The sequence below is a fragment of the Manis javanica genome, unplaced genomic scaffold (assembly GCF_040802235.1).
Source record: "Manis javanica isolate MJ-LG unplaced genomic scaffold, MJ_LKY HiC_scaffold_25, whole genome shotgun sequence".
Classification (NCBI taxonomy): Eukaryota; Metazoa; Chordata; class Mammalia; order Pholidota; family Manidae; genus Manis; species Manis javanica.
The window spans coordinates 46,646-66,752 of NW_027332171.1; the positions used below are offsets into that span (position 1 = coordinate 46,646).

Genomic DNA, 20,107 nt, shown 5'->3' on the forward strand with positions numbered 1-20,107 from the left:
GTCGTGGGGGTGCATGAGCTTGTTAAAATACTCTCAGTGCGTTTCTGTGTGTTTGTAATATTTCTCACTAACAAATTATCTGGAAGATTCTATAGTAGGACAGTAGCCATAGTTACCTTTGAAGGTAGAATTCCTGGTAAGTTTTTTCTTTGCTTTTTTGTGTTTTCTAAATTACATTTGTGCTATATGTAAGTCTGTGATAAAAATAAAGAAAACAATTTTAAAAATGAGAGCATATGTGAAAAACCTTTGTAAACTGTTTGAATCATACCAATGCCCACTGCCAATGATTCTTGTGCATTTATAATGGGTAAGAAATAAGGGTTTTTAAATCATTTTAAATTATTTAATCTCTTTCACGATGCCCAGAAGTAGGTATTATTATGATCCTCATATTACAGGTGGGGAAATTTAGGATCCAAGAGGTAAGGGAACTTTCCAGAACAACAGGGCTCTAAGAGACAAAACAGGATTTGAACCCAGACAGAGGGTTTCCTGGGCTCCCTTAATTTTCACCTGATAAACACCTCAGGGCACATAGTAAATGCCCAACAAATCCTGCTTACTATTATTATTAATGGAAGTCTCTGTAACTCACCTTCACCAGCATTTCCTGAGTCGTGCCCATGGCCAGGCCTGCTCTGGGCTCTGCTCCCAGGAAGGTGGAGGGGAGGGAGCCCCCCAGGTCTACTCTCAGCCAGCGTCCAGCCACAAGGCCCAGGTGTCAAGAGCTGACTTGAATCCCATCTCTCTGTGGTAGGTGCAGAGGTGTGAAGGACGTGCTTGAAGGACCCAAAGATGGGAGAGTCCAGGAAGTTATTGCAGGGGAGGTGACCTTTGGGTCTGGCCTTAAAGGTCAAGGAGCATTTCACTGGGGCGGGGGAGCAGAACCACATTTACTGAGGGGTCCCTTTGGGCTGAGCGCTTCACATTCATTGGTGTGCAGAGCCCTCCTGACAACCCTGTGAGGAAGTGCCGTTATGAAACCCATTTTACTAACAAAAAGGCTCAGAGAAATCAAGTTACTAGTCCGAGGTCACAGAGCTCTGAGTTGACAGACCCAAAATTCAAATCCAAGAGTGTGCCCCAATTCAGTCTTTCCACCGTGTCAGGCAGCTTTGACAAGGGAGGAGGCAGAGGGGCATTCTGGGTCGGGGTATTGTGTGAGCCGAGACCGGGAGGCAGGACAGGGCCTCACGTATTAAGATAGAGACTCAAGTATGTGAAATACAAGAATAAAATCCCCCAGTGCTTGGCCCTCTGTGCAGAGGGAAGGGCTGGGTTTCTGGATTTCAGTGGAAGCTGAAACTGCTGGGCCGCACAGGATTTTCCAGGGAGCCTGTCCCCACCCACCAGCTTTGGGCTCTGGTCAAGTCCCCAAGAACTTCTGGAGCAGCAGTCTGGGGGTGAATGCAGCTTGAGTGTGGGCATAGCATGAGAACTCCCCCATGCTGGCATCTTTCTGAGGTGGTCTAAAGCCCCCATGAAAGAAGGGTCCCCTCAAGGTCAGGTGTCCCCAAGCTATCAGTAGGCATCAGCATCTCTCCTATGGAGGAAACGCAGCCCCTCCCGAGCAGGTGGGACTTCAGGCAGGTACCAGGATGTCTCCTGGGAGACAGGGACCCGCCCTGGCTCAGAGCAGCCACGCCTGCCCAGGCTCAAGCTTGTGCCCATCAGCCTCGTGCTTTGAGGGTCCCCTCCCACCCACCACCCACCAACCCACCTCTTCTCCTTAAACAAATTCAGGTTCACAGGGGAAGCTGGGAAGGCTCAGCCTGACTGTCCACAGCCATCTTGTGTCATCAGCAGCTGGGGGCTGGCAGGGGCCAACGGCCACATGGCCAACTGGGCCTATGAGTTCAAGTTCAGTAGATACATTTGGGTTCTCTGGAGGGGAGGTAACATCTGAAAGCCTAGGGTGGGCCCCTGCTTTACACACACGGCACACGCTCTCTTACTAATCTTCATCAGGGCCCCGTGAAGTGTCAGTTCTCCAGATCAGAAAACTGAAGCTTGGAGGGATGACATGACTTGCCCAAGGCCACAGTCACTAGGAGGGGGGCCAGAATTCAACTTCAGGCGCTCACAGCCACCCCATACTCCACGAGTCCCGACTAGGGTGCCTCTCAGCGGCTTGAGGGCCTTTCACAGCCCGCCTATCTGACCCCTGCCACAGGGAGGTGCCCCTCCTGCCTGCCTTCCTCCCTGCCTCCCTCCCTTCCCTCCTCATTCACTCCCCCCTCTTGGCCAGGCTCTGGGCCAGGCGCCAGGCCGTGGTGGAGGACACAAATGTACTCATAGTTGATGATGACCAAGTAGAAATGCTCTTCCAGGGCTCAGAACCAAGCGCTTTAGAAGTAGAGGTGGGAGGACGTAACTTTGACTCCAAAGAGCAGGGGACAGCTGGGAGGGGTCTTAGAAGTAAGTAGGAATTCTGAGGGATGAGAAAGGGATGGACAGACGATGGTACCCAAGGCTTTGCCAGACAGCCCGGGAGGTCTAACTTGCACCTTTCCAGGGGGTGAGTGGGCTGGGCAGAGGTCGTGTAGGGCAGTGACCTGCCGCTCTCCTGGTGTGGCCCCTTGCTCCCTGCCAGTTGCCTGGCACCACAGGCTTGCCTCCTTCTTTGCAACGGTGCTTGAGCCCTGATTTAAGTGCTGGGAAGACACTGCAGCTTCCTCTGCCCCTGAGTGCCCTGATGGCTAAGATCTCTGGTCAGTGCCTGTCCCCACGGTGTCTCCTATAGGCCTTCCAAATGGGGCAAGTAACGACCAGTTTAATGTTTGGTCAGTGCCCAAGTATAATGGGCCTTTGGCAAATTTGGGAGGGATTTAGGGCGGGTGTCCCAGGCTCTGGCTACCAGTATGCACTCCTTTGGGGTGAGGGTTTGGCTTAGCCAACTGACCACGCGCCTGCTTACTCCTAGCCACATCCCTCCCTCCCAATCCATGCCTCTGGCCGGTGACTTTGTTTCCAAGCTCCAGAGTCCTGGGGGGCACAGAAGACAAGAAGCTACCCCCATAGGGTTTGGGGCAGCACCACAGAGCTGGAAATGTGTGGACTTTGGAATCAGGCTAATGTGAGGTCGAATCTCATCTCTTCTTCCTAAAACCAGGATCTGGATTCCTTAACCTCTCTGAGCCTCAGTTATCTTTGCCCACATATTGGTGATGTTAATACCAACTCCTGGGGCTATCAGATGACTAGAGAAAATCAGCACCACAGGGCCTGACTCTTGGTAGCCATTCTGGCAACATTCTTTCTTTCTTTTTTTTTTACAGTTACAAACTTCAATTTATTAAATAATTTGGTCACAGGGATGGAAGTACAGCACAGGCAAAAGAGCTAATAATATTGCAATATATTTATGGTGACATAGTAACTACACTTATGGTGAGGCTTTGGTACCATAAACAATTGATGGATCATTTTGTTGTTCATCTGAAACCAACATCATCATGTTTTTAATCATCTATATTTCAACAAAAACTTTTTAAGGAATATCTGGGAACATTCTTGTACGATCCCTCACTACAGCTCTGAAGCCCCAGATACCTCCAAACTGGCAGTATTTTGAGAGCTCTGCTGGTGGCAAGACCTGAGCTGAACAGATGCATGGCTGTTCATCATCTTTATTTATTCCATGTGTTGTGAGAAATCATACATTTTGCTACAGACCTGTTAGGATAAATCATACCAGTGGCTGATCAGGCCCCTCTGAAACATTACATAACATGCAAGATATGCACCGTGTCTCTTTTTAAAACATTCTAGATCCTAAGTTTCACCTGGCCCCCTAAGACTCCAGGGACACCAAGGACCTGAAATGGTTTCTGGACTTCCCCTGAAGGAGCAGCTGTGTGGATCAGTTCTCAACATTTAAGGCCAGAAGAGTTACCCTAACTTCCCTTTTCTCTTTCTTTCTCCTCGCCTTCCTTCAAGGAAATCCTCATCAGAAAAGAATCTCTTCTATAAATCAATACGGAAAAGGCAAGCCAGAGAAAATGGGCATGAGAGCAGAGCAGGCCCTTCACAGAAGGGGAAACATGCAGGACCCATTGACCTGAAAAGTATTCAGCTCCACAGTGATCACAGAAATGCAAACAGGGCCATGGGTGGGGAGGTGGGGAGATACTATTTCACACCCAATAGATTAAGAAGTGTGATAATCCTGAGGATGAGAATGGGTATCATCAGGCACTTGGTACATTGCTGAGGGCAAGCAAAATTGGTACCACTACTTTAGAAAACATTTCCATAGTCATGACCCAGAAATCCCACTCCTGAGTCTCCAACGCACACGCACATGCACACACACACACTGCTACGGATTGAATTGTGTCCCACCAATAAAGATATGCTGAAGTTCTAGCTCCCAGGACTTCAGGATGTGACCTTATAAGGAGATAAGATCTTTGCAGAGGTGATCAAGTTAAAATGAGGTCATTCGGGTGGGCCCTAATCCAACAGAACTGGTGTCCTCATGAGAAGCAGACGTTTGGGTGCAGATGCATGTACAGAGGACGAATGCCACATGAGGCTGAAGGTGGAGATCGGGTGACACGCGCAGAAGCCAAAGAACACCAAAGTTTGCCAGCAAACCACCAGAAGGTAGGGGAGAGGCCTAGAATAGATGCTCCCTCATAGCCTCCGGGGAAACAATCCTGCGGACACCTTGGTCTTGAACTTGTAGTTTCCAGAACTGTGAGATGATAACTCTCATGCTGTTTGTTCACACATCAGTTTATGGTACTTTATTATGTAGCCCTAGGAAACTGAGTCACACAAAATCCTGCAACAAAGCTTGCCTCCAGGGTGCAGCAGGTGCTGGGGAGAGCCCGCAGGAGCTTCTGGGGAATTCTGGGCGGGAGGGGGAGGGGAGCCCCCAAGTTAGACGGATGTGCCCCTCCTTCACTTCCAGGTCTGCAGCCAGTAAACCCGCAATTGCTTTGCGGGACTGAGTCTTGCAGCTATGCTGACAAGGCTGGAGCTGAGATAGGCTGCACAGATGTGCTAGGATCTTCAGAGAGGGCTGGGAGTCTGCCTAGAACAAGAATCTGAGGGGCTGGCATTCGGGTTAGACCCATTTTTCCTCAAAGAAGTGGTGAAGCCTGGAATCAAATGCTGGTGTTGGCCCCTAGTGCCCATGTCCCCACAGCCACCCTGACGAATGTTGGCCAAGCCTAGCACGTGGCCATCAGCACACCCACCTTCACTCTGATGAGGCTGAATACCTGGGATGCTCCACAGACTTGCAAGCTCCCTCCTTCAAGAGTGAGTGGCTGTGCTCGGTGAGGGTGCTGGGTGAGACTTCTTTTAATGTGGTTTTATAACGTTTTTACAATAAGGATGACTAATGTTTACATTGTGTCTGAATTTTTGGCTGGAATAGGGTGGGAGTGACAATGAGAGCTGGTAGAACTGGGACCAGCCATTGTTATGACCTTGGGTAAGTACCTGCCCCTTTTGGGGGCCTCAGTTTCTCCATGGTAAAATGGGTGAGTAGGGCCAATTGGGGTCTGACTGCCGGAGGGGGACCGTCTCACCTCTCACTGCTTCTGACTGGAGGTTCCTGGCCAGACTGTACTCCCCCAACCTCACAACACAGCCCCCAAAGTCCCCGCTGCCTCCACCCACCCGGGCCTTCCACCTGTCAGCACACGGTTTCCCAAAGCAGGCAGTTCAAGGTTAGAGATCACATAGGACTGAACCCCACAGTAAGCAAATCCGCCCTTTTCCAGTTCTCCCGTCTTTGGGGTTATAAAATCTTGTGACGCTACTGGGCCTTTAACACCTAACATTTTTTGCAAGGGGGAGCTGACTCAAGCTGGGATAGTAGGCTACTTAACACCACTTTTGTTTTCAGTGTTTTATTTGCTTATTTGATATATTTTATTTATTGAAATAACATTGGTTTGAGATATATGACAGCAATAGAAGACTGCTAGGTTTAAATAAACTTACCGAGGCTCATAAATGGAGTTGGTTGTAAAAAGAATCTGTTAAATAATTGTATATACGTAAAGGCAAGTCAGATCACATCCGTTTACACTTAAAACGGCCCATGATTTCTCATCTCCTTTGGATTAATTCCACACCCTTGAATGGTCTGCTTCCCTGACACCTGCCAAGCCCCCCACCTCTCTCTCCTCCTCTCTCCCCAGCCCTCTGCAATCTCCTCTAGTAGGTCACCCACACTCCTGCCTCAGGCTGGCCTTTGTGCCCTCTGCCTGGAATGTCCTGGCGTCCCCAGCCCCTCCCATCAATCACACCTCTGCGCAGACGCCCTCAGAGGCCTCATCTGGATCCCCGTCCCAGTCTTTCTCAGGCTCCTTACTTTGCTCTACTTCCCTTGTTGCACAATTCCTCTGAGATACGATGCTATCGTCCAAGGGTATTTACTCATTTGTCTATTTTCTCCATGAGAATATAAGCTCCTTGAAGTGTGGGGCTTTGTCCCATTCACTCAGTGGCTGAAAACAGTCCCCAACACATGACACACATGATAGAAGTTCAATAAACAAATGGCAAAAAACTGCAGGTGGAAAGACAGCCAGTCCTGGCAGCACAAAGACGCCGAGCCGGACTCCAAATCTGAGGCGAGGCAAGATGGTGGCCATCAGAGGCTGCATCTGAGGGGCTCACATCTTGCTGTCATCAGCCCCAGCCTTCAAAGCACCAAACCAACTGGCTCCCACCCCCTGAGCCAGCCAAGAAAGCTGAGCGGGCAATTCTGCATGTACAAGGGACGATGGAGTTGCAATGTCACCATGCAGAATCTGTCCTCATAAAAACTGATTCAGGCCAAAATTATCAATAATGTTTCAACCAGAGGGGGAACAAAATACCTATTCTCAAAGGATCTTCCCACAAAATACATATTAAAAACAAAGGAGCAAAAGTCACTTTACCTAGCAGGCATCACCTCAGCCAAGCGGTCAAACTCAGCCCACCAAGACGGGACAAGCTGACGTCACGCGCCTGCTTCTCTGGATTTGATGCCTGGAGGTGGACACACCATCACTCCATGGCATTCTTGCCCAAAGAGGCACCATAACCATGGGGAATCATCAGACAAACTCAGATCAGGGACATGATGCAAGATAACCGGCCTGTATTCTTCAAAAAGATTAATGTCATGAAACGGAAAGAAGATCAAGAAATTATTCTGGATTAAAGGAAAATAAAGGACAAGAACAAAATGCAGCACATTACATGGAATTTTCTTTTGCCCTAAAAGATGTTATTGGGACAATTGGCAAAATCTGGAAAAGGGTTATAGATGGTCTAATAGTATCATATCAGTGTTAATTACCTGATTTTGATAAGTGTGCTGTGTTTATGTAAGAGAATGTCTTTATTTCTTTAAAAAAACACATTGACTTATTTAGGAGAAAGGGAAATTGTATTTACAACCTACTCTCAAATGGTTCAGGGAAAAAGTAATACATAAGAAAAAAGAGAAAATGCTAAAGCAATTGTGGTAAAATTTTAACAGTTGGGGAATCTGAGTGCAGAGCATATGGAACTTGAAACTTCTCAGTAAGGTTGAAATTATGTGGAAATAAAATGTTAAAAACAAAACAAAACACCAGAAGGAAGGCAGAGGCTGGGGACGGGCAGTCACTGGGGTGGCACAGGGAAGCCAGCTCCTGCCCTCAGCAGGCTGACATCTCAGAGCCCAACCAGGGTCACCTGTGCATACCTCAGATCACAGTGGACCACAGCCCTCCCTGCCAGCTCCCCATCGAGGTTGGGGGGTGATGCAGCTGGCTTGCCCAGGGCCCATGCCCTGCCCTCTGGGCAGTGTGGGAAGAGGCCCCACGCAGGGCCTGCAGACCTGCGTCTGGGCCTGTAACCTTGGGTGCATCACCCTGCACCTGCACCTTGGTTTCCTCCTCTAACGCAGGAATCTATGACTTGCCGGGGTTCCTTCCAGCTCAGATACTGTCGTGGTATTTCTAGAATCCTGTCTGGGGAGGGCAGCACATTTCTCCAAGGAGCATGGTTCATTGGGCCAGTGTGTTTAGCTCAGGAAGGCCAGTCTCACAAAGCAGGATGGACCTCCTCCCCGGCCTTGCCCCCAGGCGCCCCTCCTGGGAGAGAACACCCCAGCAAAAAATGATACTGACGTGTAGAGAAAATCCTTTCCCCAAGCCCCATGTGGAAAGAGGCAGTCGGTGGGGCTGGGCTGGCGTGCAAAAAGTCACTCTGGTCCCGCCCGACTCTGTCCGTAACCAGCTGTGTGGCTCAAGCTCTCTGAGTACCAGTTTGCACTTCGGTGAAATGGACAGAGCTGTGCTTGGCTGGCTCTATGCATAGCCATGGGGACACAGTGACTTCACCTTTGTGTCCTCCCTGGACTCAGTATGTGACTTCCAGATTGGAAGTGGGGTGCTCAGATGGGACCCCAAGACACCTGGAGAAGCTCCCAGCTCTGAGGCATCTCCTTATACACACAGCCTGTGTCCTCACACAGTCCTGGCCCCCAGCCCCATGCACAGCCTTTCTGGGCATCTGTCGGCACTGCTCGGAGAGCCCAGCCCAGATCAGGGTCAGGGAAAGCCCAGAAACTTAGAGACTAGAACTTCTAATGTGCCCTGCCACCCCCAACACACAGTGGAGACCTGGGGGCACCCCCCGCCCAGTTGCAGGAGAAAGCAGGGAATCATTCTGTCATTAGGGGACCTGAGTCCAGCATCTCCCAGGGGCCCCACAGCTTCCTCCTGAGCCCCTCAGCCCAGCCTCGCTGCCAGGCTGGCCTCTTGGAGGCTCCCCCAGCTGCCAGTTCAGGCAGAAGGCAGGCAGGAGTCTACAAAACGGAGGGTGGAAACTGGGGCTTCCCTCTGCTGTCCCACGAGCTCCTGCCCCAGCCTCGGGCCCAGGAGCAGTTGAGGCCATGGAGCCCTTTGTTTCCCCAAGCGCTCCAGAGCCATCACTAATAGAGCCTCATCCTGGCCCTGGGCTCGGGAGGTTGCTGGGGAAACTGAGGCTCAGAGCAGCTACTTGGCCAGGAAATGGCTTCTGACCTACAACTACCTTCAAGGTTTTTTCCATCCAGGTTCCATGACAACCCAACTGATGGTGGGTGAGTCCCCAGAGAACAGGGCAACTTTCCTGCAGACATCTTGAGGTAGATGGGGTCTGTCACCCAAACCTGACCCATTTTCCCAGGGCTGGGGTAGAGCATGGATTTAGGGTCCTAATGTCGAGCTAAACATCTACTAGCTGTTCATCTGTTAGCACTGTGATCTAGGAAAAGTCACTTGATCTCTCTTGGCCTCAGTCACTTAATGAGCAAAGTGGATTTAATAACTTAAACTTCCTAGGGCTGCAATGAAGAGAGAAAGCAGATTTGTGAATTTACAAAGTGCTGCGAAGGAGACCATTATCCTTGTGACTGTGTGTGCACCGTCTGAGGGCCAGTCCCTGCACTTGCATTTTCATGAGGATGAGTCAGGGCAAAGAACAGGGCCTGAATCTCAGCTCTTCCGGGACCTGCAGCCCCACCCACCCAACGTGCCCGGTGGGCCCAGCAGGGCTGACTGGTCAGTGACTCCCCAACGCCAGTCCCTCCCGGGCTTTCACCTTGCTTGTCCCACCACCAGGCTTCTGCTCAAATGGATCCTTCTGTCTGAAACGCTCTTTTTCCTTCCTATCATCTTGAAATTATAGACCCAAATCATAGATTCCCAAGAAGCTGCAAAAATAGCACAGAGAAGTTCCATGTACCCGTCACCCAGCTTCCCCCAGTGGTGACATATTGTGTAACTAACTAAATCAGCAAGACCAGGAAGCTGATACCAGCACAACTCACTATACACTAAACTCAGACCTCACCAGTTTCTGCATGCACTCATTTAAACAAACTGTCTTTGTGTCTGGGATACTTTTGCCATCCCTCTCTGTATGTGAAAGCCTTCTTGTTCCCCCTGTCCAGCCCCCGAGACAGCGGCATCCCCTTCTGGGAAGCCCCACGTCTCCGGGAGGCTCGAGCGCTCCCTCCTCGGACTCCCAGCTCCCGAGGCAGTGCAGGCCCGTGACGGAGAATGTGGATTTTGGAGATCTACAGACGTGGACTAAACTCAGCATCAGTCACCAGCCTGGGACAACATACATAACTTTCTGAGCCTCAGTTTCCTCACTTATAGAAAGGGGTGATTGCCCCAATGTCTGGGGAGGACAGGATAAACATAGCTGATGCTCAGAGAATATAAGTCCCTTACAGTGGATGGGTTATAGCTGTCACAGATTACACCCCTCTCACACCTATCCCAGGCTGACCCTGTGCATTCTGCCACCTTCCTCACAACACTGACAGTGTTCAAGGGCAAACCTTCACAGCTCATATCTCAGTGCTAGCACAAGGCCTGGCACACAGCAGGTGCTAAATAAATGTGACTAGATGGAGCCTACCACCAGGCAAGCTTACTCTTGGCTTCTGCACCACTTTAACTTCGCCTTTGTTCATTCCTGACCCCTGTGGGCAGACATCTATCTGCAGGGCAAACTCCATGAGGCTGGGCCATGGTGAGGGAAGCAGCTAGGACCCCAGACCTCAGAGGCCCCTCAGGGCTGTCCCTGGACTCAGTAGTGAGGCTGCAAGCCCTGGGGTGCAGCATCTGGTGGAGATGCCTCATATTTGCATGGATCCGCGAGGGCAGCCAACCGGGAGACAAGCCCCGCCACTTTTCCCAGTGGTCTGAGCATTGGGGGACCTAAGCACTTGTACCTACAGACTATGAACAGGTCTCTCAGCCTTGCTAAAGCTGGGTTTCCTCATCTATAGAATGGGGTTATCATGTGGGCAAGCGAGTTCATTGTGCAAACAGCATTAAGTTAACCACCAAATCCTGTGTTCACACGTACGAGAGCTTTGTCCTTGCTGCGCAGCATTTACAGGCTAGCATCTTTGAGCACTCTGTTTGGCCAATTTCAGATGCATTTTCTAAATTCACTTTCATTTCAGATGCATTATCTAAATTAGCAAAACCTTGGTGAGCTGGGTGTTTTTATTTATAGCATGCAGGCACAGAGAAACTAAGAAATGGGCCACACACAGCTGGGATTGGCAACCCAAGTCCTCCTGACGTGGGGGTCCCTGATTCTACATGGCAGGACACCAGCCGAAGTTGTCATGTTGTGCCGGTCCTAGGGTTCTACCAGTTGGATCTCCCCTGCCTTGCTCAACAAACCAGCAGAGTCTCAAAGAACAGACATAGAGTACAAGGATTTTTAGGCTAGGTCTTTAGTGTTCAATTTGTCCATTTTTCCAGGGAGGTAAATAGGGTCAGAGAAAGGCTGGAACTTGCGAGATTACCCAGCAAGCTAGAACCAGAACAAATCCGCCAAACCCCTGCCCACCTCACCCCTCCTCAGGGCCCCTCCTCCCATGCTGCAGCAGGGCACGTGAGTGTGGGCACCATCCCCAACGTCAAGGTTCGCCAAGAAAATCCAGGGTGCCTGGGACAGCCGGATCTGGGGCCCTGACATTCAGGGTGTTCCCTGAAATATTATCGTTTCAACATGTAATTCATATAAAAGTTATTAACAAGAAATTTTACATTCTTCTTTTGAACACATCTTCAAACTGCTGTGTATTTTACATTTCCAACACATCTTGATTTGGACTACCACATTTCACACGCACAGTACAGTGGCTACTGGACCAGACATCATAAACCGAAGGAAATTTAATTCTCTAACTTGTAAGAGGCATTTGTTATCTAAATGTCTTATAAGGGGACAGATTGCCCTACACCACTGTCCTTTCTCTAGATCAGCATTTCCGAAGTGTGGGGCAAAACCCCAAAGATAAGAGAAATGACCGAGGTGGTCACCGACATGACACTGAATCCTGCGAAATGACATGAAAGGCGTTAGGCCCCTTCATTTCCCTTTCAGCCTTTCTGATTCCTTAGAGGAGAAAATCTCCCCGGGTCCAGCTCTTACTGCCTCTCTGACACCTACAAACCCTCCCGGTTGAGCACAGAGAAAACAGCAACACATCTGGCTGGAATTTAATAACATCATTTTGTTCCCAATTTTCATTTTCACCATCATTACCATTAAAGTGAGTTACAAAGGCTTTATCCTTAAGGGAGCAATATAAAGGTCTTTTTCTAAAAATAAATGTATTTACATGTTGAAACATCAATTAATGGTATGAGGTGCATTGTCAGGTAGACAGCAGCTTTAGCAAACACTGGGAAGGGACAGAGTTTGGGAAGCCCAGGAAATTGCTTTGGGCAGCTCACCTTGCCCTGGCCCAGTGCTGAGGGTGGGAAAGTGGTCTGAGACTCCGTGACCAGGAGGGAGATGTCCAGGCCCGTCAGGGTCTGCTCAGTGCAGGCTGGGAATCTGGCGTGGGTATGTGCGAGCTGGTGGTTTCACGGGTGTGGTCCAGGGAGGGAGAGGGTGGGCTCTATACCCAAATGGTCTTGCCCTCCAAGCCCCTGTTCTGAAGCTTCAGAGGGGGTCACCTGCTTATTTCCCCTTGTCCCAAGGAGAAGGCTTATTTTTCAGCCTCATAGTTTGACAGCTGGGACCCAATTTAATTCCTGAGGAAGGGAGGCTGGCTCAGAGTAGGCCCGAGGGACTGAGGACGAACCACAGACTGACTGAAGGTCAGTGTTTCTTGCTCATTCTGGATCCCTCGTAATCATCTACATCTGGTCAAATGTGCGGGCCCCAACACCCCTGGAGCTGCCTGGTCCCTCGTCGCGATGGTGACAGCCATGCTAACTACCCCCACAAGTCACTGACCAGTGACCAGAGAGTCAGGCTAAGCAGGAGAAATATGCAGATGCCTGTCATCTGTTATTTTTATGCTATAAGCTGTAGTCTTGCCAGGCAGGAAGAGTGAGGAAAAAAAATAGAACAGTAAATACTTTTGTTTAATCCAGTCAAAGCCCTGGGTTGGTGGAGACAGAGGAGTGGGTTGTATAACTGAGATCCAGAGGTCATGGGTCTAGGGCCCAGCCCAGCTGGAGGGCACAGACTGTCAACAAGGGCACTTACGGCTGGCAGCAGCACACGAGAATCATATCTTATATTTTGGCAAAACAACAAAAGAGCTGACCTCATCTCAGTCCACTGAGACGGAAACTCCAACCTGCTTGATGACCCAAGGTCCATGCAGTGGTACAATGCCTTCTCCTGGAGAAGAGGCTTTCCAGCCCAGGAAGAATTTTAAAAACCGAGATGAGGAGATAAACAAATCCCCATAATACTTGTACATTTGTGTTAAGTTTAAGATGGGTCAATGTCTATGAGTTTTCCTGTACTTGGGACGTTGAAGAACATTTGGCCACTAGAATTTCTTGCTTGTGATCAAGTAATTGACTTTAGTTGAAATTCAGGTCGAAAATTTAAGAGGGTTTGGCAGTGTCTGCAAACATTATTAGAATATTTAAGAGAACTTAATATTCCCATGGTTTATAAATTAGGTTTTTAGGTCTATAGGCCATTCTTTGAAATCCTTAGGAAGGTCTTGTTTCTTAGAAGTATTTAAAGCATATATAAGACAGTCAAATCTGTTAAATTTGTAAATACAGTTTAGAATATCTGAGGCAGTGCTACCAGTATGAATATAATATGAGCTACATATGTCATTTTAAATTTTCTTGTAGCCACTTTTTTTAAAAAGGGAAAAGGAATAGGTAAACTTAATTATAGTAATAAAATTTCTTTAGCTCAACATATCCAAAATGTTATCATTTCATCATGTAATTCATATACAAGTTATTAACTCTGTTGTGTATTTTACGTTTCCAACACATCTCCGTTTGGACTATCACATTTCACATGCACAGTCCTGTGGCTACCAGACCGGACATCACAAATCTTAGGGAATTTAATTCTCTACATTTGTAAGGGGCATTTATTATCTAAGGAAGCTTACTCTGTTCAACCCGATTTGATAAAATATTTATCGAAGACCCCTTGACAGTCATTGTTAAAAAATTACTGGCCTTGCAAAACTGAAGGAACAAAACAGCAGCAGACTCACAGACTCCAAGAAGGGACTAGCGGTTGCCCAAGAGAAGGGGATGGAGGGGTATTGTGATTGGTACACATGGGATGTGTGGGGGTCACAGGGAAGACAGTGTAGCACAGAGAAGACAAGTAGTGACTGTGGCATCTTACTACACTGATGGACAGGGGCTTCAATGGGATATGGGGGGGACTTGATAATATGGGTGAGTGTAGTAAACAGTGTTTTTCATATGAAACCTTCATAAGAGAGTATATCAGTGATACCTTAATAAAAAAATTACTGGCCTTATAAATAAAATTAATTTGCAGATTAAACTTATAGGTTAAGGAAAAAATAGATTTTTAAAAATGTATTAATTCAAGAAAGTCTTTTTTTAAGTAGCCATAAGTAGCCTTTTCAGTACACAACAGCAGCCTTTCAAGACGTCAGCAACCACAGTCCAGAAGGAAATTAGAGTCACCAACCTCAGCACTGCCCTGGTGGGAAAGGCCTGGTCCTTTGTTACTATGTTGCACAAAGAGTATCAGATCTGACAAAATCCTTAGGGATTGTCTGCCCAAAGCACCCCACTCCGCTGACAGGACACAGGTCCAGATGGAGGAGGAGCACACAGTGAGGTAGATGCAGGACCCTGGCAATGCCCCCCCACCCCCTAGCCCTACCCCTTCTTCTCCAGTCAGGGGCTTTCAGTTCATTCTGCCTCCTCATCCCCAGTTGGCTGATCAGGAAACTGAGGCACAGAACTGGAGAGTGGGTGGAGAGATTGGTCCTGGACCCAGGCCTCCAGGGAGCACCAGAGAGAACTGGAAAGTGCGGTCCCTGCTCTGGTCACTCAGCAGCTCAAAGCAAGGCCTGACGGGGGATAGTCGAGAAGCCAGGCCAGCCTGGCCAGAGAAACAGCTGCGTGAGGCCTGGGATGGGACTAGACCTGGGGCTCCAAGGGCAGCGGGAGAGGGGAAGCCTGACCGAGCACCAAGGAGCCATGTGCAGGCCTGCCAGGGCCCAGGAGGCCCAGACTCGCCAACCGAGGTCCCAGGGCAAAGCTCAGTAGCCCTACCTGGGCTGCATGCAGCCTTGGAGAGAGGGCCCTCGACTGTCCTTGTGGGCCCCGTTTTCTTCCCAGCTGCACGTCCTCCTTCTCCATTGCTTTTCTTTCTTTCCTTTTGTTTTTCTCCTTGGAGGCCCTGATCTTTCTCCAGCCTGGTCTGCCCAACACACTGATTTGGCCAAGGAGAGCCCCACAAGGAGACCTGGGTCCACCCCACCCTCCCAGACTGAGGCTCCGCTAGGTTCGGGCCTGCTGGGCCAGGGCTGCAGGGAAGAACCACTCTGGGGCAGCCGCCCCGCCGTCAGCTCACCCTGGCCGCACCTGGGGGCTCCCTCTGTGTCCTCCTACCCCACGCCTGGCTTTGGCTCACACTCCTGCCTGGAATAGCCCCCCTGCCAGGTCATATTTCTCAGCAATAGGACATATACCACTGGGGACCCTGGTGAGGGCAAGGGAGCCATTGAATCACATAGGGAGTAAACTATCCCCTTGCTGCTCCAAGTGCTATCAGTCCCCCTGAAAAGTCAGGAAGAAAATAACCATTTGGACCCAGGGTGTCTTTTCACCCGCCTCCTGTCCCCTTTAGCAGAGGGCGAAGGGCCTTGCTTTAACTTCTTGCTAGCGTGTAATAGAAATCGGTTTTCACCACCATTTATTTTTACGCTTACCTTTACCTTTTATTTATGGCAATGATGTCAGTTTTCCACTTACAATAGTGACATCAAGTTTCCTTTCAAAATTAAACTTGTATTAGTAACAAGTGAGTCAACTGAATATAAATGCAGTTTTAAAAACAGGAAGTAAATTACTGTACCGGGAGTAGAGTGGGCCGGGCAGGGGTGTCGGGGGGAGGCAAGGACTGAACGCGGCCCTCCTGAGCTCAGCACAGGCCCTGGGTTCCCACGTCCTTCAGGCGCCATTCAAGGCTAGTTCCCGGGCCCCAGGGCCTGGCCAGCAGACCTTTCAGAGCTGACTTCATTCTGAGCCAAGGCCAGCGGTTGCGCCTTGTGGGAAAGAACAGAAGGTGGTAGCAAGGGAGACGGACAGGGAGAGGCCCACTCGGACCGTCCGTCTCAGCTCAGGGACAGAAGCTCCAGGTGCTCCTAGCAGAGCAAGAGAGACCAGGCTGACCCACATGGGGCTGAAGGCACACCCATTCCTGTTCCCGGAGCTAAATGGCCTTCCTGTGACCAGTGTGAAGTCAGGATTAAGTGCTAGAGGCTCAAAGCACATGCCTCTAGATGCAGCAAGCAAAGAGCTGCCCCCCACCCCAAAGCCCCATGTTCCCCCCATGCTCCTGGTCCTCCTCATTGTCTTGGGTTCCCCTCCTGACCTCCTTGTCGGCTCAGACCCCCCTCCTGATGGGGCCCCTCTGGGTCTCCCTCACAGCAAACCGAAAGCAGCTGACATCTCCACCGCCAGAAGCCCACACCCACCCCGCTCAGAATTCTGTTTCCACACAGTCTCCTCATCCCCCAGACGTAAGCGCCCACTAGCATCAGGGTCTCTTGCATGTCTGGGCCCCAGCCCGCTCCTGCCAGCTTGGACCCCACGCTCAGCAGAAGCCACAGGCCTCTGATGAGCACAGCCTGATCCCCAAACCTTCTGACCACCCGAGGCCTCAGCCAGGCTGCTTCCCCTTAGCACCCAGGGGAAGGTCGGGATGGGGTCCTCAAAAGCTTTCTATTCATTCGTGCCCTAAACTACCCCCAGCTGGTTATGCTTAAGCCACCAGCAGCCAGCTGTCCTCAGCTCCTGAGTTGTGTTTCTGGAATGCTCTGCTGTGAGCGGTACAGCTGGTGAGTAGAATCCAATGACGAGTCGAGAACCTCGGCTTTGGAGTGGAGGATAGGATCACAGTGGTCCTAGCTCTCTGGAAGGCAGACAGTTCCTTCCTGAGAGTTGGCAAGAAATAGAGGTGGGGGAGTTCCCAAGCCCTGGGAGCTTGTTGGCAGGACACCATGCCTGCTGCCACATTATTTCATCCTCAGGAGTTCTCTCAGCACCATCTAGCCCCAGCCTCAGCCCCTTAACCCTTTTCTGTAACCTCTCCGAGCCCCAATGCCATTGCTGGGGCCTCCCTGGAACAGTCTTGGCTAAAAGGTGCCAGCAAGGTGAGCATGAGAAAACAACCAGAAAGGGAGCCATGAGGAGCCGACAGGTCCTCTGTGAGTGGCAGGAGGTGGGAGAGGGGAGCTACCTGAGACGGCTGCCGCCAGCACTCCAGCGATCACGAAGAGCCACATGTCTGGTACCATCTCTGCTACGCAAGCCCTCCAGCGGGACACACCATCCTAGGGCTGGGAGGTGGGCGCGGCCATCCCGTGCCCCTTTGTGCCCCTTTGCTGCTCCCGTTGGTAGCTTTCTTTCTACAAGAGAGAGCGCTGCATGCATGCGACCAAACGCAGCCTGTGAGTGTGTCTCACGCCTCTGCTCTGCTTGTGGCTTCGGTCTCCAGGAAGCCAGGCTGGTAGTGTAGGGGCTGCTGGGGAGAGCCCGCTGCCTCTGCCGTGAGCCCACCAAGTGCAGCAGAGCCCTGAGAGTCATGGACTGGGACACATGGACACACACTTCCCCCAAGGGCCTCTTCAGGCAGAGGGAGATGGAAGGCATGCCTCATATCTGGAGATCTGATACATAGTAGATGCTCGATCAGTACAGTGGGCACAGGGAATGCATGACCTACTGTCGGTCCCATTCCACAGAATCTGGCTCTCCTGGGGTTAAATCCCAAGATTTGCCTTATCCTCGGGTGCAGTGATGGCTGGGAAGACGGAAGGGGTGGTCTTGCCCCTCTGAGAGGGGAGAGCCTCAGACTCCCCTCAGGGAATGGCAAATCGGGAAGGGCCGGGGAGATGGTCTGTCCCACCCCATTACATACTGGGGGTTCCCCGGTGAGATGCTACAGGAGGCTCCAGTGCCCCCCTACCTCCGAGGACTGGGCTTGGGTGTCATTCCTCTGTGGGAGTCAGACATGGGAGCTGGCCTAAGAAAGATGATCAGAGGGTCCGCAGGAGCCATGGGGCAGAGGCTGCTGGGCCAGAGGGGCGGCAGGAGCCGTGGGGCAGAGGCGGGAGCTGTTCGACTGGGCTGCTGTGGACACCATGGGAAGGAACCAGGGGCCAAGTACATTTAAGTGACCACTGTGCTCCCTAAGGGGCGTCCAGTGGATGCTGAATAGATGCTGCATGACTGGAGGAACAGGTAAGTCAATTTGGTTGTATAAGAGGAACCCTTGGAGAAACTGAATCCAGAGCAGACTGGTTCCATCTTGGCCCTTCTCCATATGATCCCTTCTCAGATTCACCTGTCCTTCTGGACACGCCCCTCATCCTACTCTGTCTTCATTTCCCCACCTGTGGAATGGGAGGATTTCTCTGTCGGGTCCCCATCCCCAGGGGCACTTGATGTTGCAGGTTTTGGAGCCACAGGGAGTGAGGCCCCTCCCACCATGAGCCCTGCCCTACCCTGTGGGGTGGGAAGGGCTCTGGCACCAGCTGAGACTGCCCTCTTGTGGAAGGTCACTGGTAGCACAGGTAGCCGGTGAGCACCATCAGCTCCCAGATTCAGTTCCATGTTAAATGATATTTACGAGATTTGGGTATTGGGAGCTCTGGCATGGGCTCTGTGGAAGGTGAGGAGGGGAGCCATATCCCTGTCCTCAGGGAGCATATAGTTCACAAACACAGGCCAGGGTGAGGTGAGCACAATGAGAGCTGTCTTGCTAATGAACAGCTATGGGAATGATAATCCTAATGGAAACCTGTTTGAATGGGCCAGGAAGGAAGGCTAAATTTTGGCTTCTGACAATGTGGTTGACATCATATACTGAAAGGTGCTCCTGATATAAAGTGCACACACACAAATGCAGGATAGAAATATTTTTAAGCATCTTAAAAAATGCATAGCAGATACACCCCTATGTTTATCACAGCACTATTTACAATAGCCAAGAAATGGAAGCAACCTAAGTGTCCATCAGTAGATGAATGGATAAACAAGATGTGGTACATATACATAATGGAATATTATTCAGCCATAAGAAAGAAACAAATCCTACCATTTGCAACAACATGGATGGAGCTAGAGGGTATTATGCTCAGTGAAATAAGCCAGGCAGAGAAAGACAAGTACCAAATGATTTCACTCATCTGTGGAGCATAAGAACAAAGCAAAAACTGAAGGAACAAAACAGCAGCAGACTCACAGAACCCAAAATGGACTAACAGTTGCCAAAGGGAAAGGGACTGGGGAGGGTGGGTAGGAAGGGAGGGAGAAGAGGAATAAGGGGCATTACGATTAGCACACATAACTTAGGGGGGGGCATGGAGAAAGCAGTATAGCACAGAGAAGACAAGTAATAACTCTATAGCATCTTACTACACTGATGGACAGTGACTGTAATGGGGCATGTGGTGGGGACTTGATAATGGGAGGAATCTAGTAACCACAGTGTTGCTCATGTGATTGTATATTAATGATACCAAAATAAAAAAAATCTCTGTTGCTTAAAAAAAATGCATAGCAGAGGTGGCAGGAAATTAAAGGTAATTATAGGAGGCCAAAAATAACAAGAGAGCATGAATCCAAAGAGATAACTGAGATAAGAAGCAGTGGTTGCACTTAGGTGACTGCTGACACCAGGTGGCCGGGAGCTTCATTTAATGGGATAAAACCTAGAGCTTGAACAAAATGAAAAACAAACTCAGAAACCTCCTACCTAAAGCAAAAGAGTGAAGAACAATACTCAGAGTGGATGAGCTAGGACAGAAAAACCTCTCAAAGAGACCGGACATAGAACTTGTTTGTCTCAGCATTGGCTCTGAGTGAAAGAAAAAGGACTGTCAGCCCTGCTGTTCCTAACCACAGAGTCATCCCCCAGTGGGTGTGGAGGTGGAAGTCACAACTCCCGTGTGTGGCAAAGAGAAAACAAATGAGCAAAGGACAACAGGAGAATTTAAAGTAAAGTAGATGTAGTTCCCTAGGCACTGAACAGTAACAAATGTGAAAATTTTCTCTGGAGTAAATCACCTTAAACTCAGGTTTCAGAGAATTCCCAC

At 50.0% G+C, this 20,107-nt stretch overlaps 1 protein-coding gene across 6 annotated transcripts in view; it reads right to left on the reverse strand.

Annotated features, from left to right (window-relative positions):
- CD6 (CD6 molecule) overlaps positions 1–17,489 on the reverse strand; it is a 38,809-nt gene extending 21,320 nt beyond the window's left edge. For 4 of the 6 annotated variants that reach the window (XM_036995758.2, XM_036995759.2, XM_036995757.2 and 1 more), the window contains exon 1: positions 17,248–17,489. In XM_036995758.2, coding sequence (XP_036851653.2) covers positions 17,248–17,305 — 58 coding nt within the window. In that variant the 5' untranslated portion in view covers positions 17,306–17,489. The remainder of the gene's footprint in view (positions 1–17,247) is intronic. The other 2 variants (XM_036995754.2, XM_036995753.2) reach the window with 1 other exon arrangement.
- Positions 17,490–20,107: the final 2,618 nt, after the last annotated feature.